The sequence below is a fragment of the Alligator sinensis genome, unplaced genomic scaffold (assembly GCF_000455745.1).
Source record: "Alligator sinensis unplaced genomic scaffold, ASM45574v1 scaffold12_1, whole genome shotgun sequence".
Classification (NCBI taxonomy): domain Eukaryota; kingdom Metazoa; phylum Chordata; order Crocodylia; family Alligatoridae; genus Alligator; species Alligator sinensis.
Window position 1 is genome coordinate 2294214 of NW_005841973.1, and position 26775 is coordinate 2320988.

The 26775-nt window shown below is 43.2% G+C and overlaps 1 protein-coding gene across 1 annotated transcript in view; it reads right to left on the bottom strand.

The window, feature by feature from the left end:
* The window catches only part of ALMS1 (ALMS1, centrosome and basal body associated protein), a 140448-nt gene that overhangs the window by 63144 nt on the left and 50529 nt on the right, over window positions 1-26775 (bottom strand). The window contains exons 3-5 of the mRNA XM_025200700.1: window positions 21135-21327; window positions 5230-5350; window positions 1276-3559 (exon numbers count right to left, since the gene is read on the bottom strand). Coding sequence (XP_025056485.1) covers window positions 1276-3559; window positions 5230-5350; window positions 21135-21327 — 2598 coding nt within the window. The remainder of the gene's footprint in view (window positions 1-1275; window positions 3560-5229; window positions 5351-21134; window positions 21328-26775) is intronic.

Below are 26775 nucleotides of genomic sequence, written 5' to 3' on the forward strand. Positions count from 1 at the left end.
TGCTTCAGTATATAAATATGGAGGCAACCATGAACAGCCTCACAAACAAAAGCTCTTCTAAGACTATTTCACAAGGTTTAAGGAAAATAAAAGTCAATGCCTGATTTCAAAGACCAAATTGTTACTTTAGAAATTAATCCGCAAAAGGAACAATCGGTTATTCAGAATATAATCACAAGTTATGTCATTAAGATAAGTCTGCATTTAAAATGTTCAGGAACACGTGGCTATTAGCAAAGGCAAATGCTAACAAGGCTCCCACCCAATCTGGCAGCCATCCTGTATCTAGCCTGAAATAGAAAGGAGGATACGATTAGCAAAATAAAGTCCCATTAGTTTTATATAAAAAGGTAGGCAAACTGGTTAACGTTTTTGGTGTGTATTTATTAAGCATCAGCAATTTATGATTTACATGCTGGGAGAAACACAAAAGGAAAGAATATTTATAGAAGAAAATGCTTTTTGCCAGAAATTGCCTGTGTCGCCTTGCTATTCCTGAAGACATGTGGGTGTGTGAAGAATAGCTCTTTAACTTGCATCTTAGCTTTTCCTTAGTCAGCGGTACAACACAAACCTCATTTTGGGGACATCAGCCTGTTTACATGACAGAGACTGGAAAGTCATTTATGACTCCTCTGTATGTTGCTATCAGAAGTTCAAGCACCTTGCCTCGCCTAGACCCTATCCTATAAATTACTCACCTTTTTTTTTTCCTTTCCCCTTTGCTCGCCATAGTCAACCAATAGCGCCAGCCTTTGTGACCCTTTACATCTTTCTTCACTCATACCTCCATGGTACCGTTTACACAATGAAAATCCCCGCTCAACCAATTGCTCCTTTGCCCAGTTTAAATATGCCTTAAAGCTGTATGACTTCCGCAGCAGCAAGAGCAATTAAGTTAACTCAATTTGATGAGCCAAATTCGGTACCAACATCAACAGAAAGAACTCCATTTTAATGCTGCTACAGCCTGTTATTATCAAATTTGGGACAGGAAGGAAGGAAGGAGAGACTTTTAGCCATAGGTTACACTCTGTTAGAGGCTCCTTTAAGAACTATTAGGTTTAAGTTACTTACTATTCCCAATGTTGTAAATGATGTAACGTGTGTATCGCACTATATGGTCTTAATACACTCAGGACAACAAAAAATCTCTAACAACATCAGTCCCTCCATGCCAGTTCCTGCAACAGGTGTGTCTTTGTGTCCCATGAATATTAACAGGAGTTTAAAGATGGTCTTCCCATGACCAAAATATTATAAAAATACACTTACTGGTATCCTTTCTTCAATATTTAGTTCTTTTTCATCTGGAGGTTTCCAAGCAGGAGCCCAAGAAGGGGTGAAGTTCTCTTCTTCTGAATTGTTGAAGAAGTGCTTGGAAACTACTGAAGAGGGGCTTACCGAAGTCAGGTCAACCTGGCTACTGGCCTGAGAACTCACCAGGAGGTTCAAACTATCTGGAGAAATATCACTGAAATTGTCCATGCTGATATGGCCCGTAGAGTGCTCTGGGCCATGCAGCTGTCTAGGCTCATCTTCTTGACGACTGTATTTCTTCTCCTTATCATTTGGATCGCATCCTTCCTGTCTCAGAAGCTGGGCAACCCTTTCACTGGAAATTAAGACATTTTGGTCTGAACTTTGCCCCATGCTATTTTCTTCATCATCATGTTCGTCATCACTGGACCCAGCACTGACAAGGACAGCTTTAAATTTTTGGCTCGTGTAGTCTACTAAGCTTTCTTCACTTTTTTTAAGTGCAGGCATGGCAAAATCACTGCTCTTGCCTGCTGTAGGCTGACCCACCTCCTCTGGATTTGTTACCTGAACTTCAGTCTGTGAAGCTTCCCTGCTAATTACATTGACCGAATGGTCAGACTGCGACCGAGCAAGAGGTGCAGCATGTGTCGATTTTGTGTCACAGAAATGCAAGCTTGTCATTGAACCTGCTTCTCCTCCAAAGGATGCAGCTAGACCACTCTTGAGGTTACCGCTGTTGTTCTGCTTTGATAAAATATGGTTTAAGGAATCTGCAATCGTGCTGTATGCTTGCTTCCTGGGAGAAACTCCACCCAGGCTGTGTAAAGCCAAAGCATCAGACATCTTCTCCGCCGACTGGCTCACGTTCCAAGCCCCGACTTTCTCCATAAAACTAAGTGAAGGCAGAGACTGAATTCTCCCCGTATACGGATAGGCTGTTCCTAACGACTCTCTGTTTTCTTCCTGCCCATTTGTGGGTGCATGACACTTCTTGACAGAAGGTGTAAGTGTGCTGGCAGAAGACTTCGCAGAAGTTTCTTCATTTAAGCCTGTAAGAGAGGCCTGAAGGCTTGATTTGATTGGGATAACCATGCCAGGTACTTCCTCCTTCATATGTCTGCCTAAAAATAACCCTGGGGTGGACTGATAGGTTGGACAGGCCAGATATCCACAGAAGGAGCCATCACCTGGGGGAAGGTTAAATGAAGGTGAAATTCCTGCGTCTTTGTGTCCTCTCTCTATGATAACATCCGAAAGAGTTGATTCACGTCCACTAACTCCAGCCTGGATTTCCACAACAGACATCTCCTTTTCACTGGAGAGTGAAGGAGATTTTGCATTAGTCGTGATTGACAGGTGAGGCTGATTGCCCCTGAGATTCGTCATTACTACAGCAGGGGCAGGTTCCTCTTTGCGTTGCTCAGACATCACTGTAGGACACAGCTGCTTTGGCTGCTCGGCCAGAAGAGCTCCTCGAGGCTCTCTAGTAACACCGGAGAATTGCAGCCGAGCAGAGTTGCTCAAACCTGCGCTGTGCCCCTTAGGCAACATGAACATTTCGGTAGACTTTGTAGAAGATGCACCTTTGGCATTAGTGTTTTGAAGGGGTTCAGACATCTTAGAAGAACCAAGCTCAGAAGTGCTCTTTCCTTCTTCCAGCTGCTGATGTAACTCTTGATATTTTTCTAATGCTTTTGACTCGCTCTCAGCCAGATCTGTGTTTTCCACTTGCTGCCTTGTTTTATTTTTCTCTGGTTCTTTAGTCGAAACACTCTTGCACGAGGAGTTCTCTGAAGAAGATGAGAAGCCACCATGGCTGGTTACGCCTACTTCTTTCTCCAGCAACTCGAGGAGAGCAGGAGCTGGAACTCTGCTGTCCAGAAAGAAGGGATCATCATTTACAAAAGCACTTTTAGCCTCCGTTGCAAAAGGAGTTTCTGACTGCTGTGGTTTAGCTGAATCATTTTGCAATGTTTTTGAAGTCAGGGTTGTTAAATCTTCGCCACCTTCTTTAGGGAGCAAATCCGTGACGCTGAAGTCAGATTTACAATCTTGACCTTCAGCCGCCTGCTTCCTCTCCACAGTTATCTGTCCAGACGAGGAAAGTCGGGGCTGAGATACATAGCTGCTACAGTTGACACCGTAAGGTTCAAATGCACTGATTGCAAGTGGATGTTGGGACAGCGTGCCGCTGTCTGAATGTGAGGTTACTTCGGTGGCTGCCAGCTGCACAGCTTCACTGATCTGCAAAGGTCTTAAATGCTGCTCAGAAGCACCAGAAACATCAGGGGTTCCTCTGAAAGATAGAAGGGAAATAAATGGTCCTGATAACATTCGACTTCCATTCATATTTTCTGTCCACATTGAAACAAGCTAGAAGTAGGACCTCTGCACCAGAGCAAACAATCAGGATTTAGCAGTAAGATTATCTACCTCAATAGTTTGCTTGATGGATAAAAATCCATAGACAGAAGCCAATTTACATCAAAGTGCTCTATCTTTATATAATAATACTCTTCTTTCCAAACTATTAAATGCCACTGGTAGAAAACGCTGGTATGTCAACATTTTCCACCAATTTAGAATCAAAACCTTTGCATTCAGTTAAATAAATGTGACCAGATTTGCTATTTTTATTTATATTTTATATAAAATCACAGAAAAGTTAGGGTTGGAAAGGACCTCAGGAAGTCAAAATCCAGTCCAAATCCTGCACACCCACAAACATAACACTAAATTAACATCTTAGAGCTTTAAAGATTTTTTTTTTTAAACCATCCTCCAGTTGAGGCTTCAAAATATGTCATTCTAAAATATGTCTTTTAGAATATGTCTTAAAAATATTATAATATCCAGGCCAGAGATAAACAGCAAGGGTTGCAATAATGAAAAAAATTCTGTAAAATTTCTCACATTTTTGTGAATTTTTAGCTACCTTAGGAATCAAAACCCGTGGAAGAGGTGACATATTTTATCTCACCAACTAGATATTTGCAAACTAGATATTACAAAATATCTAGTTGGTCTAATAAAAGATATCACCTTTTCCACGAGTTTGGATTCCTTTTGCCTCTAGACCAATACGACTACAACCTGGATACCTAGCTACCTTAGGTGCTTTTTGACAATCGTTTTTCTAAAAGTGTCACTACACTCTGTGACAATTAGGCAGAAATGTAATGGAAGAGCAATTATGGCTCGAACTACCAGGTAAGCAACAGGCTGAGTCATAATAACACTTATTCCTGATCTTGTCTCATGCAACTTGCACCATTAGCAATGTTCAGGTACATCTCAAAACGCGCAGATTTTCTTAAAAACAGATGGCTCTTTCTGCCATGTTTCACCCCCTCTCAAAGACCTCTTAGGAGGAATTTAAGTGAAAAGTAACATTAAACACCATATCTGAAACTTTTGACGGTGCCTTTGTACTGTTAGGACCAGGGCTGGACACAGGCATGGGCAAACAGGGCAGCCACCCAGGGCCCAGAGAGAAAAAGGGCCTGAAAATGGTAATTTTTTTTGTCTGGGGCCACCAACAGTATAGGTATAGTGCTGGTTAGGACAGGACAGAAGAGAGTAAGTCAGAACTAAGACCTTACACTGGTCCCTGCACATATCAAAAAGATCAACCCAGCTGCATTATCCCAGGGGATGGATATATTTGAAAAGCCCCAGACGAAACCATTCAATTCTCATCTCATTAAGGACATTCAGAGACTCGGAAAGGGCTGTGGCTATTTATCATCAAGAACAGGGGAAAGGAAGGAAGAGAGCAGCAGAACTGTGGCAGGATCTTCCCCACATCAGACACATGTACACATCCTACCTGCGTCTTTATCCTATTTCTAGCTACACGCCAATGCGATCATTTTCCCCGATTACATCATTAATACAAATTATCGCTTGCAAAATGACAGGAGCAAAGAAAAAACAATTATCGGAGGTCAAACAACTTTATCCCACCTTAGCGGAGCAAAATTCAGATCGGTTTGCTGAAACAGGGTTTCATCCAAAAGCCTTTGACCCGGTGTAGCATAGGTCATCAACAGTGGGAAACGGGGAGAGAAGCGACTGTCCTGAATTTCTGTTAAGATAAAAAAATATCATGGTTGTGTGATAATCATGAAGTAGTCAAGGCTTGCTAAGCAACCCCTTACTAATCCAGCTGCCCTGCCAACTGGCATAGCTTTTTAAGCCTCAAAAATGCCAATTATGGTAAGAAGTTGTATAATCCAACAGTGACAGGTCCCTGAAATAAATGAATCAAAGTGAAACACAAATAATACTGATTTTTGTCTTGTATAAGACAATGTTATGATTCCTTAAAAAGACATCCTGTCAGATAGATGATGGCATTTCAGAAAATCAGAGGTTTAAAATCTTTAAAAAACAGGGTACAAAGACACATGTTAAATCAGTCTATCTGCTCACCCAACATGTCACCCTGCAGCTAAATGTTCTGGTCAAGGAGACAATCGAGGTAACTCAGCTCCCACTGAAAGGGCTCAGCCCCAAGGAAGGCTACTACGTTGATTTACAGATCACCATTGGCAATAAAGATCCCATTAACTTCACAATATCGTTTTCTATTTTTCTGCTTTAAGATCTAAATTATAGGAAAAAGAAGAAGTCGGATAGTATAAAGTGTAAATACTGGTTGATTCAAAGTCTTCACTCTGAAAAAATTCAAATGTTGCACCAATTGCACTAAGAAGGGATCACATTTAAAGGACACACACACTCTTCTGGAGCAACTTCAAATGGCAAGTTTCTGGGAGGGAATCTGTACAATAAAATGTATAAATACGAGAGGCATTTAGTTGGCTAGTATATAATTACACAACACAGAGTTTGGCCAAGACTGTTGTCAAAGTGCCACAGGATTCGCAATGATCATGAATGACCACCTCACCTGAAAAGTCATGCTAACGGCTGGTTAACGCGATCGGGTTGTTTCCATCACTGAAGTCCTCTATAGAGGCTCATTCATTTTGACATCACGTTCAAAGCTTGGCACCAACCTCAAAGTGCTCAGACCTCTGCTACTTATTCTTCACAGGCCAGCTTCAGGATGCCTATCACCTCCATTTCACCCCTTCTTGATCTGGACCGCCTTACAGATTCGCACAAAAATGATTTCCATGATGACGATGTATGGTAGAGCTCCTCTGCTCAATCCACATTTCGGTCCTCCTGAAAGCCACAGGTGCCAAACTGATGAGGGAACGGAGGAGATTTCCATATAAACTCCCTGTGGTTTTCCTTCTCTCTCTCCTTAAACTGTGAGCTCCTTGGAGCTGGGAGCAACCTCAGACGTTTCGAAAGCACCTGGAGCGTGAAGAGCGCTCGTGCCAAACAACTAGGTAATGGAGATGACGTATTCAGTAGGTGGGAAGAGCTCACTGACTCATGGTGAACTCCTTGGGCAACAACGCCACGCTGACTTTCCAAAGAGTACTACCAAATCATAACGTTACTATGTGGAAACCCCCGATCTAATCAAGCAGTGTTAATCAATTCACTGTCTACCCACTCATATTGAAAGCAGAATGGCTTGATGATTTATATTTGGTCTTGATATCCATCTTTGAGGATGCTGCATTTTAGAAGTCCTTTGCATCTTGAACCAATTGCATGGGGGGAAAAAGGGGTCTCCACCACCACCGCAGAGCCCCAAGAACATGCAAGCATCAGCATCTAATTCTGTGGCAAACACGACTCTGTTCCATCAGAGTAAGATTTGATTTGCAGAGCGCATCTCCTTGTTTTATGGGATATTCTAATAGTCAGTTTGCCTGACTTAAAAAAAAATGCACTCCTAAATAATTTTTCCTTAATTATCATCCCATAAACAAAAAGGCTGATGTTCTGTATTACAAGAATAAAAATGTAAATATTACGAAATCCACTTGATCTTTACTGCATCTAAAAAGAGCCGTTTACTGAAACAGCCCTTTTTTGATATAGGTGATATCTCCTTTCTTGTGCAATAACAGCTGAGCAGACTGCTGGCACTGCAAAATAATTAAATACACCTGCACAGCTTGATTTTCATAGCTCTTCAGCACCTAAAATTTCGCGGACTTTAAGGGAAGCTGTAGGTGTGCGTCATCTGTAAACCTGCAGAAGCCACTCCTAATCACATCAGGAGAAGCTACTATGGAAAACAAGAACATTATTTTATGGCAGGTAAATGCTAAGCATTTCAGATCACCTACATTTTATCATGCAATGAATCCTGTCAAAGCAAAAGCAACATTTTAAATTACTGGCTATATAACTAAGGTTTTAATTCAACATACATCAATAAAACCTTAGATTTGATACGGGTTTTATAGTCACTTTATTACTTCATCGTGCAGCAAAGAGATGAATATACGGACAGAGGTAATTTTGCACTCCCAGAATCACAAAAGCAAAGATGGACCAGAACAGGTCTTTCTCCCCCATCAACAGCTAGAATAACAATTTGATTGCAAGACAATTTCAAAGAATTCATTTCATGTCAGCAGCTGTCTCCACCACATGGCAACCCTAATGTCTCTTGTAAGGAAGCCAAATTTATACTTTAGCATCTGTACGACAGACAGTAATCACGCTACAACAACCTAGAGCGGGGATTCTTTGTTTTTCTCGCATGCCATACTCGTGCTTGAGGCTACACTTCTTAGTACTCACAACAATAGTTTAAATAAAAAAAAATTGCATATTACTACAATTACTTAAAAAAAAAAAAACAACACACTAGCTCACAAGGGAACAGTACCATCCGCATTTCCCTTTGGCTCTAATTATGTTAAGCATTCACAAGGATGAAAATGAATGAGCGATTTGGGGTTGTGGGGGGTTTGGGGGGTTTTTAATTTGGTATGAATTGCTAACTTGTAGATATCCTGGAAGGACTTGACTGTGGGTATATTAGTAGCTTTGCAAATCAGGATGAAAAGAACATTTATAACATATGGAGAAGCTTGGAAAAAAAAAGAGATAGGCCAGGAAAAACAACTAAGCACTGAGGATGACATCATTGGCAGAGCGCAGATAACAGGAACCATCAAAATAAGAAACAAGAGCAAAGTTGCTTTTTTTTGTATTATGAAGTTGGCATGTTTTTGTGTGATGAAGTTTATATTTTTTTTGTACTATGAAGCTCAAGCCATGATCAGAGGCACCGCTGTATTAAGGAGGTGTGCCAACTGATACCAATATGCCTTAAATCTCCAATATTACAAATATCAGAAGTTTAAAATCATGTTAAAGCTGTACAAGGGAGACCTTGATTTAATCAATCTTTATAATGAAAAAAATGGATGCAAACCAAGGATCATATTTCTAAGGGAGGGTTTGTTTCCTCTGGTTGATATACAACTAAATATCACCTATACATTAAATTTGATATTTCCTTTTGCCAACCAGGAAAGCATACTATGCTTATACACATGTCTTTAAGCTATAAAATTGTTTAATATGCTTTATGAAGTTAGAAAAGATGTTTAATTTAATGTGTGCTGCCTCAACCTGTATTTGGATAGAAAAGGGAATTCAACTGAAAAGGACAGAACTGGTAAATAACTGTAAAGGTTAATTAACTAATACTATTTTAAACATGCTTAATTAGTAAGAGAGAAAGGGTTTCAAAACGAGTTTTACATATTAAAACAAAAGAAAACTATAGTCAGAAAAAATCAACTAACTGTTTCTGGTCATCACATTCTTCAAGGCTTTAGAGCCAGAAGATTTCATTCTTTCCCAGTATATTTTTTACTATGGCAGAAAAGGAAGAGAAAAACAACATTTTCCTGCTTTTTAATGTCTCATTTGGTTCCTGAACCTCGAACAGACTAGTCCAAATAAAGGAAAGGTTCTCTCTGCACCTACTAGCTAAACCAAGGCAAAGAGTAAAGGAAACGCTTTTCTGCACAACAGAAACTAAAAGTTTGGTCAATTTGGAAATACGGTAATATGCAAAATCTTTCTGTTGGAATTTGCTCCAACGTAAAGACCAAAAGTTGCATAAATGCAGCACGTGACAATACCAGACCTAAAGGCAGGGGAGGCCTGGATAAGAACAGATGGTTATAGTACCTCTGTTTACGCACTGTTGTGACCACTGTTAAAATGTTTGGGGGTTTTTTGCAGCTCCGCTGTTCCTAATTCTAGGCTCCTGATAAATCAGAGAGAATTCATATAAAAGCCACAAGAATGATCAAAGGATTAACATTTTGACCGTGCCTTGCAGTGAAAAAAAATCCACAAGCTCCATCTGTTGGGTTTATGGGAGAGAGAACGGAGGGGTGACTTGAACACAGCACACAAGTATCTACACATCTACACCAAAAACTGGTAAGAGAAAACTCTTTGGTGTAACAAAATCCAATGCCTGGAAGCTGATGCTGGCAAATTCAAATGAGAAACAAGGTTTAACTAAATAGTTAATCTGATGACTGTATTTACTTAAGTACCAGACGAGGCAGTCCGTACAGGGGAGTGGAGGGGAAGCCTCACCGCAGTTCTGAGTACCGGGCAGGTCCGGCTGAACTGGAGCCAAGCTGACATCTGCCCCAGGCTACAATGGTTCAGTTGATGGTGAAGGAGGCTTGCAGCCAGGGGAAAGGGAGGAGACACTGGGAACAGGGGGAACCTGCAGCCTGCCCCCCTCCCCCAATGCCTGCACATCAGTGAGCATATTGTCATTATAAATTTAAATGTGAAACAAGCTATGCAAAGGAGAACGCACACTATAGGTTATGTACGAACAAGATGACCTATTCCGTCTTCACCGCATAGGACTATACAGCTTCAGAAAGTTTTGCTGCAACTTTACTGTCATTTTCCAGGGTACGTTCTTTAACTATCATGCACCTGTATTGTGAAACTCGTATCTAGTGCATTATCTGTCAAGTGTCTGAAGCACTATGCATGCTATTCAGGCCAAAAAGTCACAAGGGCTAAGCTTTACAAAGTTTATAGGCTATGCAGAGAGACAGCACAGATCAGACCATGAGAACCAGGGACAGGTTCTACTTTCTTCCATTCTCCCCGTCTCGACTCGCTTTCAATATAGAATCACAGACAAGGAGGGCTGGAAGGGACCTACGGAGGTCACATCTAGTCCAACCCCCTGCTCCAAGCAGGATCAGCCCCAACAACATCACTCCAACCAGGGCTTTGTCAAGCCAGGCCTTAAAAACCAAGGACGGAGACTCTACCACTTCTCTGGGAAGCCTGTTCCAGTGTTTCACCACCCTCCCAGTGAGAGTTTCTCTTAATGTCCAACCTCAGCTTCCCTTGCTGCAGCTTGAGCCCATTGCTCCTTGTCCTGTCATCTGCCCCCACTGAGAACAGCCCAGCTCCATCCTCTTTGCAGCCCCCCTGCAGGGAGGTGAAGGCTGCTGTTCAATCCCCCTCGGTCTTCTCTTCTGCAGACTAAAATTAGCCCAGTTCCCTCAACCTCTCCTCACCAGTCATGTCCCCCAGCCCCCAAACCATTTTCATTCCCCTTGACTGGACTATCTCCAATTTGTCCACATCCTTTCTGTAGTGGGGGCCCACAGCTGGACGCAGGACTCCAGATGTGGCCTCCCCAGTGCTGAATAGAGGGGAAGAATCACTGTCCTTGACCTACCGGCAATGCTCCTACCAATGTAGCCCTGGATGCTATTAGCCTTCTTGGCAACAAGGGCACATTTCTGGCTCATATCCATTTTATTGTCCCCTGTCACCCCCAGGTCCTTCTCTGCCCAGCCAGTCACCCCCGCCTGCACCAGTGCATGGGATTGCTCCCTCCTAAGTGCAGGACTTTGCACTTGTCCTTGTTGAACCTCATGAGATTTCTTTTGGTCCAATCCTCCAACTTCTCAAGGTCTCTCTGAATCCTAGCGCTACCCTCCAGCATATCTACTACTCCCCCCAGCTTGGTGTCATCTGCAAACTTGCTGAGGGTGCACTCTATGCCATCTTCCAGATAGCTAATGAAGATATTGAATAAAACCGGCCCCAGGACCAACCCCTGCGGCACCACGCTTGCTACCTACTGCCAACTAGACATTGAGCCAAATGTCTACTATCTGATTACTACCTGATGTGCCAAACAATTCAGCCAGTTTTCTATCCACCTTACAGTCCATTTATCCAGCCTGTACTTCCTCAGCTTGCTTGCAAGAATGCTGTGGTATCAAAATCCTTGCTGAAGCCAAGGTTTGTTGTTATGTCCACTACTTTCCCCACATCCACAGAGCCAGTCACGTCGTCACAGAAGGCAATCAGGTTGGTCAGGCATGACTTGCCCCTGGTGAATCCATGCCGACTGTTCCTAATCACCTTCTTCTCCTCCAAGTGCTCAGAAATGGATTCCTGGAGGATCTGTCCCATGATTTGTCCCAGGGCTAAGGTGAGACTTACTGGTCTGTAGTTCCCCGGATCCTCCTTCTTCCCTTTCTTAAAGATGGGCACTATATTTGCCCTTTTCCAATCGTCCTGGACTCCAGTCACCATAAGTTTTCAAAGATAATGGCCAGCAGCTCTGCAATCACATCAGACAACTCCCTCAGCACCGCTGGATGCCTCCAGCCCCATGGACTTGTACACATCCAACTTTCCTAAATAGTCCCTAACCTGTTCTTTCACCACTGAGGACTGGTCACCTCCTCCCCAAACTGTGCTGCTCAGTGCAATAGTCTGGGAGTTGACCTTGCCTGTGAAGACCAAGGTAAAAAAAGGGATTGAGCACTTCAGTCTTTTTCTCATCCTCTGTCACAAGGCTGCCTCCCTCATTCAACAAGGGACCCACTTACCCTGATCTTCCTCTTGCAGCTGACCTACTTGTAGAAACCCTTCTTGTTACCCTACACATCCCTTGCTAGCTGCAACTACAGTTTTGCTTTGGCCTTCATGACTTCATCGCTGCGTGCCGAAGCAATGATCTTATACTCCTCCCAAGCTGCCTGTCCAAGCTTCCACTTCTTATAAGATTCCTTTTTGTGTTTAATCTCACCAAAGAGTCCTCTGCTAGGCCAAGCGGGTCGCTTGCCACAGTTGCTATTCTTTCTGCACATCAGGATGGTTGTTCCTGCACCTCAGTAAGGTGTCTTAAAAATGCAACCAGCTCTCCCAGACTCCTCTCCCCCTCTTCCCATGGGATCCTGCCCATCAGTTCCCTGAGTGAGTCAAAGTCTGCTTTTCTGAAGTGCAGGGCCCATACTCAGCTTCTCTCCTTTTTTCTTTTTCTCAGGATCCTGAAGTCAATCATCTCATGGTCGTTGCTGCCCAACTTGCCATCCAATATGACGGTGGGCAACACTGATTCTTTTGGTGCTAACTGCCAAGACTGAAGAAGTGGGAAGGTTTTGAGGATGCATCAGAGTAGAATGAGCAAATGATTGGTATTCTGTGACAGAACAAAATGCCTGCTTGTAAAAAGGTAGAAAGACAAGTGTATATGAGAAGAGACGTGAAGAGATGTTGTGGAACAGATGGGAATGGAAAAGACAGAAACTTGAAATGAGTGCAAAGGTATGGGCTGGATAGATCCCAACTCATCCTAAACCATGCCACAGTACAAAACAAAGACTCATCTGTTCTCACTGGCTTTAAAAAGATTGTGAAAGGTTATAAATTCGGCAGGCTCCACAAGTTTTCCACATGATGGTACAGAGAATGGCATACTGATGTGCCCCCAGCTCCAGCCCCTCTTCCTCCCTTGCCATGGGGGCCTTGATCTGCCTTCCCCTGTGTCCCTTCCCCTCCATACACTTACCTGCAGGGAGCTGCTCTCCATGCTGCCTGGCTGTATTCCTGGCTACATGCATGCATGCGGTCATGCACATGCATGCAGCACCCCCTGCATCTCGCTCCCAGCAGCCCCAAGCAGGACCCCTTGCAAACTAGAATGTTGCCCGCCTGCAAGGGGAGACCCGCCATTTCCCAAGGGAACCCGGGTATCTGGTACATTGGTACACATCTAATCCAAAAAATTGTTTCAAATGCACAACTGAAGTCAACTTCCCTCGTCCCTTCCTTTACATCCCACATAGAGGTTCTACACAGGCTCTCTCAACCCGTCTCTGCCACCCCACCCCACCCCACCCCACCCCAGCACAGTCTGTCCCTTCCGAACTATTGCCCAACTCCCTACATGGAGGTCCTAAAGCTATGAGTTGACTAACCTGTGCTTCCCATTTCACTGCTGCTTTCCAGTCTGATGAGAATGATGGTACTGGCAAGTAACTGAAAAAGTGGACCAAAAGAAATCTCATGAGGTTCAATAAAGGGAAGTGCAAAGTCCTGCACTGAGACAGAACAATTCATAGATTCATAGATGTAAGGTCAGAAGGGACCTTGCAGATCTTCTAGTCCAACCCCCTGCCCTGGGCAGGAGAGAAAACTGGGCTCAAATGACCCCAGCTGGGTAATCGTCCAGCCTCCTCTTCAAGGCCCCCAAGGTAGGAGCCAGCACTACTTCCCTTGAAAGTTGGTTCCAGATCCTGGCTGCCCTGACTGTGAAGTAGCACCTCCTAATGTCTATTCTAAACCTACTCTCCAGCAATTTATGGCCGTCATTCCTTGTTACTCCGGGAGGCGCTCGGGAGAACAAGGTCTCTCCCATTCCCTGCTGGTCCCCCCTAGTAAGTTTATAGATGGCCACCAGGTCCCCTCTCACCTTCTCTTGTGAAGGCTGAACAGGTTATTTTAAGCCAGTGAGAACAGATGAATCTTTGTTTTGTACTGTGGCATGGTTTAGGAAGGGTTGGGATCTATCCAACCCATAACCAGCCCAATCTCGTGCGCCAGTGCAGGCTGGGGGCTGACTGGGGTTGACAGTGGACAATAAGCTGGATATGAGCCAGCAGTGTGCCCTTGTTGCCAAGAAGGCTACTAGCGTCCTGGGCTACATTGGTAGGAGCGCTGCCAGCAGATCAAGGGCAGTGATTCTTCCCTCTGTTCAGCACTGGGGAGGCCACATCTGGAGTCCTGTGTCCAGTTTTGGCCCCTCACTACCGAAAGGATGTGGACACGTTGGAGATTGTCCAGCAGAGGGCAATGAAAATGGTTGGGGGCTGGAGGACAGGACTGGTGAGGATAGGCTGAGGAGACTGGGCTGATTGAGTCTGCAGAAGAGAAAACCGAGGGGGATTGAATAGCAGCCTTTACCTCCCTGCAGGGGGGCTGCAAAGAGGATGGAGCTGGGCTGGTCTCAGTGGCGGCAGATGACAGGACAAAGAGGAAAGGGGCCAAGATGTCGCGAGGGAAGGTGAGGTTGGATATTAGGAAAAACTCTCTCACGCGGAGGGTGGTGAAGCACTGGAACAGGCTCCCCAGAGAGGCGGCGGAGTCTCCATCTTTGGAGGTTTTTAAGACTCTGCTACACAAATCCTTGCCTGGGATGATATCTTTGGGAGTGATCCTGCTTTGAACACAGGGTTTGACTACATGACCTCCTAAGGTCCCTTCCAACCATCATTTTCTATGAGTCCATGATTCCTATGATTCTATGAATGAGACAGGGACGAAAACTAGGGAAGGGAGCAGAAGAAAACAAACCGTCTCCAAAGAAGAACGCCGGTCAAGATTCACTCTAGTTTCAGCTTAGCCCCACATCCCAACAGCCAGGAAACCTCCTCCCCTTTCTCATTCCAACGTCCTCCATAGCTACCTGGAAACCAGTAAAACCAGCCACTGAAACTGCTCCCCAGGAGCTTCGTACATTGTCCTTAACTGCTGTTCTAAGTCTGCAGAACAAAATCCTTGCACAAATACAACCCGACAGTTCCAAAAAGGCTCTATCCTCCCTTCAACATTTTTTCATGTTTTCTAATTTTATGCCATCTGAAATAAAACATTTTTAGTTACTTATTTTCTGTGGGAAGCAGAAAAATCATCACTATCATGTTCTTGATGCTTTCAATGACATAGGGGCTCATTACACTGAGATGTACCCTAAGTTTTGTGGGCAGAAAAGCAGGTGCATGGTACTCAAAGCAGCGAGTGACGTCGGTACCGCACTCTTTGAACATCTCGTGTCAAAACAATAATTCTTCCTGCTGTCACTCTGAAGGTCAAAAACCTTCTCACAGTTGAATTTACTGAACAAGCAAACCTGGGCATGATACTTCATCTTACAGCCTGCCAACAAACCTGAATGCCATCGGCAAATTGCTGTTCATGGAAGATTAAGGAGTGCAAAACAAAACAGAACCATCTTGGCTTTGTCACTCTGCTCCATAATGTAGCTCCAGTCATTTCAATGAGCATTTCATAGTGGAATTTTAATGCCAAGCGTGTGATTTTAGAAAAGAGAAAGACAGACATGCACTATACTAGTGCTATCAGCTCCCTTCTCCCATCAGCGATTTAAGTGTGTATGAGCTACTGCTTAAAGCATACTGTACACACCTACATACTCTGTATACTCCCACTGTTTTATTCACTGATTTTAAAAAGTACTTTGAGATAAGTATCCCATATTTAAAAAAAATAATCAAGCTCTGATCTTTCTTACAGACTATGTAACGGAGGTTAATAGAATGAAATTTAAAGTTTCTGGTAATTACCAGACAAGGTTCTTTGAGTAGATGTGATATTTTTTATTAGACCGACTGAGTAGTTGGAAAATCAGTTCTTAGCAAGCTTTTGAGTCCAGTCTCCCTTCGTCAGGCATAGGGAGTCTCTGCTCTTCTGAGACTCCAAGGAAGTGTTTCTTGATGATGGCATGGTCTCTTAAAAGGAAGAAACTACATCACCATGAGCATTTAATATTAAACTGCACAATTCCCAGTTTTTCATCCAATAAACAATAATTCTACAATGCAAAGACAACAAATAGAGTGATGAAAGCTAATGGGTCCTTTTCTTCTCTAATTTTTATGGCTTTCCAGCGAAACGCCGCATCTTGCAAAAGGAAATGGAAGTGTTACATTTCCTTGATGTATTGAGTTGTAACTTTGGTGGTAGCGAGCCAGTAATAATACTGAACACACACAGCTTCTGTAAAACCTGCTTGTAAATATTTAATTAAGCCTCACAACTCTGGGAAGTGGATAAATTGTCTCTTTATTTTACAAAAGGGGACACTGGGGTAAAGAACATCCTGTCTTGCTTTCACAGAGAAATAGCCTCAAGGCCATCACCACTGGTCAACAAGCAATTTAACTGCACCAGTAACACTTTGCCTATCCTACAAAAGTGCACTGCATCCGCAGACACCCTAAATGAGTCATACTAACTGCCATGATGTTAATCAGGGTTTGATCCTCAATAAAGATAATGACATTTTAACATCTTGCTGGTTAGTCATAATGCACTACAAGGTGCATTAGTAACATATTTGATATAACATTTCACAGAGGTTATTTAAGACTGTTCTCATGACTCAGGTAAAAGAGGCTAATCAAAATAATGGTCCTGCTTTCTATGCAGAAGAGAGGCAATCATGGTTTTAAACTTGCTTTATCAGGAATAGCGTTCAAAATCTAATATTGTCTCAAGTGTTATTTGTCTGCCAAGAGTAGATGCCCATTGCTTTACATGAACTCGTGGGTATATTGAATCATGGAATATAATCTTGGGTAAACTGATTACTCTAAAGTTAACTGAAACCAGTTGATGCAATGTTAAAGAAAACAGTCCCTGATGCCCACGGCTAAAGTCTATTTAACATCCCACCTTAGTTCATCAAGGTCCTGGCCTACATGCAACAGGATCAAATGGAGGAGCAGAAGTGATCTAAAAAAATCATCAAATTAAACCATCACCTCTGACACAGGAATAAGTATACCTCCATCATACTTGACAGATTTTTATGCGATCTTTCTTCGGAGGTTTTTCAGAACAGATTCCACAACAACCCCAGGGTTTGGGTGTCACCACCACAATATTTAGGAAGGTTTTCCTGAGCCATATGTCCTGCAAACCAGTTTCTTCTTGCTCTTCCTGCCACAGCTCCACAAAATAATTGAGACTGATCCTATTATAACAACCTGTTGCATATGGGAAGATTTGTGTCCTCACACTTAGCCTTCTCTTCTTTGGATAAAACTGAGAATGCCTGGAACTATTCGGCATTCAGGAGGTCACAGAAAATCGTGGATTTTCGTGTTTTTTAAATAGAGATTTTTTCCTGCGGAAGACTACAATCCCTGGTTATCAGCTACAATATCCAGTAGCAACTCCGCATTTTGTAATTTTATATTTGATTTTCTCTTCCTAAGCGCAGCATTTTGCGTGCGTCTTGACTAAACTTCATCATGCTGATTTTAGACCATCTCTCCAATTTGTCATTATCATTTTGAATTCTGAACCCAACATCCAAAGTGCTTGCAAACTCTCCTCCTTGCCTAGCCGGATGTCCTCTGCAAATTTTAAGAGTCCTCTCTTCTCATCATCCAAGCTGTTAAGGACAATATTGAATAGATCTGCCCCACTGACAGATCCCTACATGACCCCCGCATGAGATGCCCCCCAAGCATGAAAGGGAACCTTCGATGACTGCTCTATGATTTTTGAATGAGTTGCACATCCAGTTTACAGTGATTACATCTACAGCATTTTTCCTTACCTTTCTTATGAGAACATCATATGGGACAGTGTCAAAAGCTGAACATCATATGGGATAGTGTCAAAAGCCTTAAAGAAATCAAAATAATCTCCCTTCTACTGCTTCCCACCCCCCACCCCTTTATCCATAAGGCTCATTACCTTCCAAGAGAAGGAAATTATATTAGTTTGATCTTAATACTTTTGATAAACTCACACTGCCTGTTTTTAAGAGTCAATTATCATCTCGGTCAGTGATGCTCAGCCAGAGTGCTGTGGCACCCTGGGGTACCTTGAGATCCTCTCCGGGGTGCTGGAGGGTGCCAGGCAATGTTATCACTCTTAGGTGTGCAACATGATTCACGAGATAACCCCAGAGATTTCAACTAGGAAGCCAAAGCGTTAAAAAACCATTCTGCCCAACTGTGGTCTTTCCAAGCTCTTTGCAACAGAAGAGTTGCTCTGTTATTTTTCTGAAGTCAAAAAATGAGTCAAGACTAGAAGATGTCATTTTCCAAGGGGTGCCTTGAGCCGAAAAAGGCTGAGAACCACTAGTCTAAGTACTTATGAACCAATGTGTTGCAGAATCTTTCCAGGCATCAAAGTTAGGCTGGCTGGTCCATAAAAGTCACCACGTCCTCTTTATTTTTTCCACTCCTTTGAAGATTAGTACTAGGTTTGCCCTTCTCTAGGCATCTAGGGCCTCCCCTGTCTTCTCAGTTCTCAAAAGACAACCACTTCTAGTTCAGAGATTACTTCAGCTTGTTCCACAAGCCCTCTATGAGGAAATCGTCAGGCCCTGAAAATTTGGACACATCTAAATAGTTTTTTTCTTTATACCGCCTGCTCTCCTGATAAATTCAAGTATCTGGTCATAATTATTTTTTCTTAAAAAGACTGACGCACAGAACATATTGAAGACTTCAGCTTTCTCAGCATCATCTGCTCTTTGTTCTCCTTCCCTGATTAGTAACCTCTTCAAATTTCCTCTTCTTACCTCCACTATATTTATACAATTGGTTTTTCTGCTCCCTTTTATGTCCCTCGTTAATTGAAACTCATTTGGACCATCAGCCTTTCTGATTTTACCCCTACATGCATGCGCTATTCATTTACAAGCTTGCTAGGTTGTATGCCCTTGTTTCTATTTTTTGTCGGATTCCCTTTTGATTTTCAGGTCATTGAAGAGCTCCTGATGCAGCTATCTTAGTCTCTTAATATGCTTCCTATGCATCAAGATAATTCATCCTTGTACATTTAAAGTGCAGGCTCCTTTAATAACAGCCAAGTCGCCTGCATTTCTTTATCCTTGAGATCATCTTCCCAAGAGACCCTACCTACCAGTTCCTTCAGTTTGCTGAAGTCTGCTTTTCTGAAGTTCATTATCCTTATTTTCCTGCCCCCGCGCACTCTTTTTTCCCTGAATAGTGAACTCTATCATTTAACAATCACTTTTCACCCAAATTACCCTCTACCTTAGAGTCTCAAATCAATTCCTCGCTGTTAGACGGAACCAGCTGTAAGGCAGCCGCTCCCCTTGCAGCGTCCATGTAATTCCTCAGTGTAAACAGCCCTGTGTGTCGGCAAGAGGAAGGTGGGTTTGTACTAACAGAGGATTTTTTTTTTTTTTTTTTAATTAAGCAGTTTTCAGATGTTTGGTTTATTGCATTTGTGCATAAAAAGGTCACCCAATTACAGAAAGTTCACCCACTACCTGCCAGCATGCATGCACACACAATCAATTTTTCCATTTGATGTGCTCCTTTACATCCTTCTTAACCATCAGTGACTTCTGGTCACAAACCTCTTCAGGGGAAAAGTTTCAAGTCATTTCAGTAATTGATCTGAATGCATTCCTTTGTCACAGCAGCCTTCCTGATGGCAAGCCTGCATTGATGATGTTATTAGCAACAGTATACACCTGGATTATCAAGGAAAGCAAGGAAGACTGCTGGCTTCTTACTACAGAGGAGGATCAAACACTGTCGAGTTCTGCAATTATGGCAGGAAAAATATGTTCCAGACTCGGTTCAAACCACCTGAAACGCTAACTGGCCATTATCAATTTGGACTCCGCGAGCAATGTTCATTGAATCTGTTCAACATCTCAGCAGCATCAATTGTACATGAAAGACCACTGATGACTAAACGCAAGCTAGCCCGTCATCAGAGACTGCCACGAGAACTCAGAATCACTGATCAAAAACATGGGTGGTATATTGTTTTCAGGGTCTTTTCCCTTAAGAACTGTGACTGGATTTAGTGCTGGAGATGCAAGAGGCTAATAAAATGTTGGCTTGAGAAAAAGCCTAAGATGGGCAGTTTTTCCACACAAATCTAAATTCACCTAAACTCTAAGAGGCACCCCTGCTGGCTATCCCAACCCTGAACCCCTCCTTAGCAGAGTTTATACTAAATTGTGTGATGGTTTTATCAAGTTCCCAAACACTTTTTTTCCCCTGTGGCAAACAAAAACTTAAATTCTGAAGTCTGCAGGGCTGAAAAAACTAAATGCAATCTAGGAAAATATGAAAGCACTGCAGTGAAGACTAGTTGTAGCGTCCTTTAGAGCCACTGTCATGTATCAGGGTCCATAAACACCGAATAACAATTCCTCAAGGGGAATCTGGCATAACTGCAAGACATTCAGACAAAAGGGTTTGTTCAAATCTTGCAGCAATAAGGTATTTTCTGAATAATTGTATCCAGAATCATTATTCAAATACCTGAAAATTTACAATAGGCACATCAAAAGACACTGACCCAGCTGAAGAGCAATAATGGCCTGTATGTTAACACAACGCCTTTCATCCAAGATTTTTAGAGCATGTTACTAATTGGACAAAATGATAACTCATGTACCCTACATCCATATTTTCCCACCCTCCACAACTACAGAGAAAGAGACAACTTTATCTCATTCAGGAAACACTTTTTTTAAACCCGCAATTCTATACATCTATCAGATTATGTTTTATGCTTTTAAAAATTAGTATTTAATCTTCAAGCCAGTCATGTCAACATTATTCCCCCTTTACAAGTCAGGACAGTAAGGAAGAGCCGTTTAGTAACTTGTCCTAAAATCACAGAACAAGGCAGTTGCATTAACAGGATTAGAAGAACTATAACTATTTACAAGGAGGGAAGTTTTAGTAATGGCTCAAAAGAGAATTGGACAAATGGTCCGGGTCCATCTGCCTCTCTTGCATGTTATTGCAAAGATGATAACAAAGATCCATGTTGAAACACTTTGAACTTGGATGTGATAAATCAACTTCATGTTAAGTATCGTGACTAGTCAGCAACCGTTTAATTTTTTTTATGATTGCTCAATATACCTGGCAGTGGGTTGTGCGTCACATCTTCATACTGCGTCCCAGCCTCTTCTGTCAGCGTCAACGAGCCCTCCTCTAAGGTCGGGAACTCGGTCAGGTTGTTTTCACCTGTGGTCAAGTCCACTCTCGTGCCCAATGCTGCCGTGAGATGGCTGGCATCCGCTTCTACTGGGAGCTGATACCACGGTTCCATTCCCTAAAACAATGGAGACAACAAAAAAAGAAGATAAATCTCCATTTTTTTTTTTTTTAACTAGTCTACTTGATTTTTCACAAGCAGAAGTCAGACGACTTAACCCCAAACAACGCCCAAAACCCCAAACAACACCCCCCCTCCCAAAAACGCATTTACTTGAATATATAACAACACCAAATATAAAATGACTCCCCCATGGGTGACTGGTGCCTCCCAAGTCTTGGGGGGCACCACTTCCAGGTTTTGCGGCTGGCGCTTCCAGGGGGGGCACAGCCAATCTCAGGGGGTGCACATGTACCCCCTACACATAGCCAATGGACTCCCCAATAATTAGATTCCATATGTGAAAAAATGTATATATGTTATAATTTTCCAGGTATAGAAACTAATTATTGGAGGTTTGCCTCAATTTCTTCTCCTGGGAAAATAAATCTGGGGGATCAAGTAGCCCCCTTGCCCTCTGCCTCCCACCCCCAACTTCTTCTCCCTGCAGCCCACTCTCCCCTCCTTACTGTCAGACCCTGCCCTCCTTGAACATATGGAAGTGAGGGGCAAATCTGAAAAAAATGACCTTCAAATATACCTGTACATAATTTGCCTATATGCAAATTACTACAGGTATCCATTGACTTCTTTCATCCAGAACTGATGCATTTTGCTTTTGAAACAGCGACAAGTTTTAGCACGGGTACTCCACAGACACACTTAAGTAGGACTTCTGTATCTACTTATCTATAGTAAAAACTATGCATGACATTACAGTCCAAAGACAAAAGGCTTGTGATCTTCCACATAATTCATTGGGTTGGGCCCTAACAGAGGCAACAGCATTTCAAGCCACAGTGAGCTCCAGAGCTGATGAAGCTAGGCATGAGCACTTTTCTCACAACCTGAACAAGAGGGGACACGACAGAAGACTTCAAATACTTGAAGAGCTCCCATAAACAAGAGGGAAAGCGCCTGTTCTCTCTTGCTGCAGAAAGGAGGACATGGGCCAATGACTTGAAGTTGCAGCAAAGTCAGTTTAATTTGGATTTCCGAAAAAACGTCTTCACTGTTAGAGGAGGGAGGCAGTGGAATAGATGCCTAAGGAAGGTGTGGGCTCTCCATCACTAGAGGTGTTCAAGAAGAGGTTGACCAGCCAGTGGTCAGGGATGATCTAGGTGTAACTATGCCTATGTTCTACCATGGGTATTTCCCATGCTTCTGGGCTTTGCTGGTTGCCCCTGTCCCCCTTCTCCCCGCTTTTCTGTTATGTGTCAGGATGTTTTTAAGGCTTCCTCAGAGGCATTGGGTGCCGTCTACAACCAAGGCCGGGGACTCTACTGGGCTGCGCCAGTGCTCCTGCTGGGACCAAAGCCAGAGGTTCCTGGCTAGAGGGTTTTGCCCCTCTGCGCAGGGTCAGACTGATTGCCAAATTTGGGGTCAAGAAGGAATTTTACCCCATGATCAGATTGGTATGGATTATGAGGGTTTTTGCCTTTCTCTATAGCAGGGAGCATGGCCCTTTACCCAGGACCTCTTGAGCATATAATGACATTTTATAGAAGCAGAACAATGATCATGGTTCCCCTGCTTTACCTGTGGCAGGGGTTGAAAACAGTCTTGCGTATAAATTAGATTATGGTTTGTATGGGGTGGTTTGGATAGGGATGATCCTGCCTCAGGCAGGGGTTGGACTAGAAGTGACCTCTGGAGGTCCCTTTGAGCCCTACTTCTCTAGGACTCAGCACTGCTCAGTATGTGTGTGTACTCCAGATACTCCTACCCGCCCCCCACAAAGGATCCATGTGCCGATTAGCCCCTCCACTCACAACTGAAACCAGGTGTTCTTGTCATCAGTCCTGGGATCCTCCAAACTGTATACACAGTTGAAGGGCAGGGCAACCTGGCCGGGCTCCACCTCATGGAGCTAATCATGTGTGTCAGGCTGAGAGTGGAGGTGACGGAAGGATGCTGGGTGAACTGTCTGGGGGCCCATTTGATAATGTTTGCTAGACACTTATTTCTGGTGAAGAAACAGGAATGATTGGGGAAAAAAAGAGCAGCTCAGTTGTGGAAGTGAAGAGGAAATCAAAATGTATTCAATGTAGTGGCTCACCATGACTCAACAAGAGGCAGCATTGAGGAGGACCGCACACAATGGGCAGTAGCCTATATCTTTTTCAGATTGGCTGCGCTAACCTATCCTAGTATGGGAGTGGACAGTGATAGCTCAGAAGACAACAAGACAACCGGACCTGGAGCCAGCAACGATGACAGCAGCAGTGATAGCAGAAGCAACAGTGACAGCAACAACAACAGCGAATAAACAGAGTATAAACCCCAAAATTGGGGTTAGGACTAAAAGACACCATAATTGAGCTAGGGAAAGGACTGTGGGCAGGTGTGCAGGAGCACAAGTGCACTTACTGTAACAGGTTCAGGGGCTTTGAATGTGGGTTAAGGTGTGTGAAGAAAAGTTCTTCCTAGATGATGAATGGATAGAGACAGACAGAGAGAGAGCTAGAAATATATATATATTTTTAAAAGTTGGGGGGTATCTGAATTCCAAGACCTCCAGGCTTAGGCCTGCACGTAGGATGCCTGCCAGTGGATTTGGGAGTATATGAAGCCCCAGGGTGAGAGCCTGGGATGGAGGATGCTCGCCGGCTATAGTGCCATATATGGTGTTTAGAATGATTAAGTTCTGCCTGCTCAATCGATATGGTTTTTTGAACAACTGAGTTCTGCTCAATCAATATGATTTGGAAATGATATGGCTGATTTGACCTGAAACACGAAAAAAGTGGGCCCAATATGGGCCGCGTGTTTAATAATCATGCTTAGAGTTGGCTGCATTTAATCAACTTCATAGCTGGTTTCCATTACTGCTCACATGCTGCTTTTGGCAGCAGTTTAATGATAAACAATGTATTTAATGAGGTTTCCTTGTATGTAAGTATTAGACAAGGGTCTTTTTCGCCCGTGTTGATTGTGGGGGGGTGGGAGGGACCTCATTTTGTATTTGAGTAAATATAGTAGTAATCATCAAAATCCACACTTTCTGGTACTCTCAATAACATTATAAAAGGATATGCCCCTTCACCACTCACCATTGGTCAAATCCCTTGTGGGATGATTGTTTAAAAGAAAGAATGACTTTTTGAGATATCAGATTCTTTGGAAGGCCTCCAAACCCCAGAACCAAGGATTATTTTACCATTCAAGTGGGGTAAAAGGTGGCATCAGAAGTCTGATGAAAAGTCAGAAACTTCATGCAATTAAAAAAAAAATAACACTACAGTATATAATAAACCTAATGGAAGATCTCATTCACGATACTAGAACAGAGGGTACCATAAACTGCAGGAGCAGAAAGCCTTCAAGACCTTACTGCTAGGTCCACTGGTTAAAAGAATGCATAGACAGGGGTCAGCAATGTTTTTGGATAGAGTGCCAAAAAACCCACAAACTCAGCTTGTCAGAAGTTGGGGTGCCAGGGGCGGATGACAGGGGAGCTGCGAGAGGCCCAATCCTTGTTGTTGCAGTACAGCCCTGGCCTCTTCCCTGCTGTCCACCCCAAGGTGCACGTACCAAGCAAAATGCGTTCGCGTGCCACACTCTGGCACCCGTGCCAGGGGTTGCCTACCCTTGGCATAAGAGGTAAATGCAGAGAGCCGAGGGGAAATATAAAAAGGGTGTAAAAGAAATCTGGAGAGACAAGGAAGAGGAACAAGCTTAAAACTCTATACCTGGATATGCAGAAGGTAGTCTCCAAGGTCCCACCCTGACCTAACTCATTTAGAAGATGTTGGATTTCGTAGGCAACAGCCTAATTTGCTATGAATGGACTTGCAGAACGCAGGGGTAAGAAACAGAAAGGAGTCAAGTAATTTAAATACCAAGGATAGGAAATGGGAGGAAAGGAGGCAGAGCTGAGAGTGGAAAAAGTGGGTTGAAGAGATCAAAAGCGAGAAACAGCAGTTAACCCGCTGAAGGACACTGGGGTTATAAAAGCTAGTCCTGGTACTGGGATAAGAATCTATAGTTAACACAGCCCGGTCTGTGGATGATTTTCTGTTGCACAATTTTGTGTTCATCTTAGTTTGCAGAAGTTTTGTTGCTCCAGAACAGCGACTCGAAGGTCAGTGATGAATGTCCAGGGACGTTCAAGTGTTCTCCCACAGGCTTTTGTGCCTTTCTGGAACTGAAGCCATTCTTGCACATGTGGATGGGAAAGCCTCAGGCTCTATGCCTCGCCTGCGTCTCTGCATCTCAGTGACGTGCACCTCCTACAGACAAAGAGGTACCAAAATACCTTCTACAGACAAGAAGAGTCTGGTACTCTTGCTCTGGAAGGTCTCATGGGATCTGCCTGAACAACGGGTCTATCTCTAGCAAAGCTAGCACGCCAAGCTAATATTCAGCAATTTGTTTAACAACACAGAATATTGTATAAATCACATTCTTCCCAAAATGGATTGAAAGCATGGTTTCAAAGGAATCCAGTTAATGCCGCAAAATGTTTCCTAGGCAAAAATTCTACCATTTGAAAAATATCAAAAGTCGAAAAAAAGTGCAAAATGAATAGGGAAAGTATCCCGGCATTTTCCCACCACCACGTAATCCTTCATCGTTTATTATCAGTCCACCAATCACACCTCACTCACCCACGCTGGGCACAGCCTCCAAGCAAAAGTTTGAAAAGAAACACAAGGGTCAAAACAACAAACCGCTATGAGATGATATAAACTTTTAGGTCTTTTTCAAGGGATCGGTTTCCAATATAATCTAATCATTTGTTATCGGAGCCTTGCATATAGCTTTGTATATTTTATGACAAGACATCGTGTAACTGCAGTGTAAATCAGCTGGAGCAGAACGGATAAAAAGATTTTATGGAGGTGATAAACTGCCTGCATTTCTCACCGAGATGGGCAGCGTGACTTGATGGGGTGAGAGCAAGTGAAGGAGCGAATGGTCCGAGTGAAGTGGCTGAACACCCTCACCTTCACTTCCAGACTTTAAAAACTTCCTGAGTTTCTCTGAAAATTGAAAAGAGCTATTCTATGAGAATTACCATATTTTCTGAGCGTCAACTAACTAGTTTCCAATGACAAACACTGTCATAGGACCATCGACGTGAAAGAGCCCTTCTGGTCGCAGACCCCAGTCTCATGCCATCACACTTCCAAACTTAACTATTCACTTAACTGCCTTCCAACAAACACAACAGAGTCCGGTCCTTTCTTTACTACGTGACACTACAGGGCATCTGGGGACAGCAGACTCACAAATCAACTCTGACTTGCGAGAAAGCAGGGGCTGCAAATCAGCAAATCCCAAGCAGCAAACTGGGCCCTTCCCATCATGCATCTAAGCTTAATTTAAGGAATCCCATTTAAATAACCTTAACAAAGGCCTGAAATTGCAGCAAGGGAGGTTTTGGTTAGATATTATGAAAAA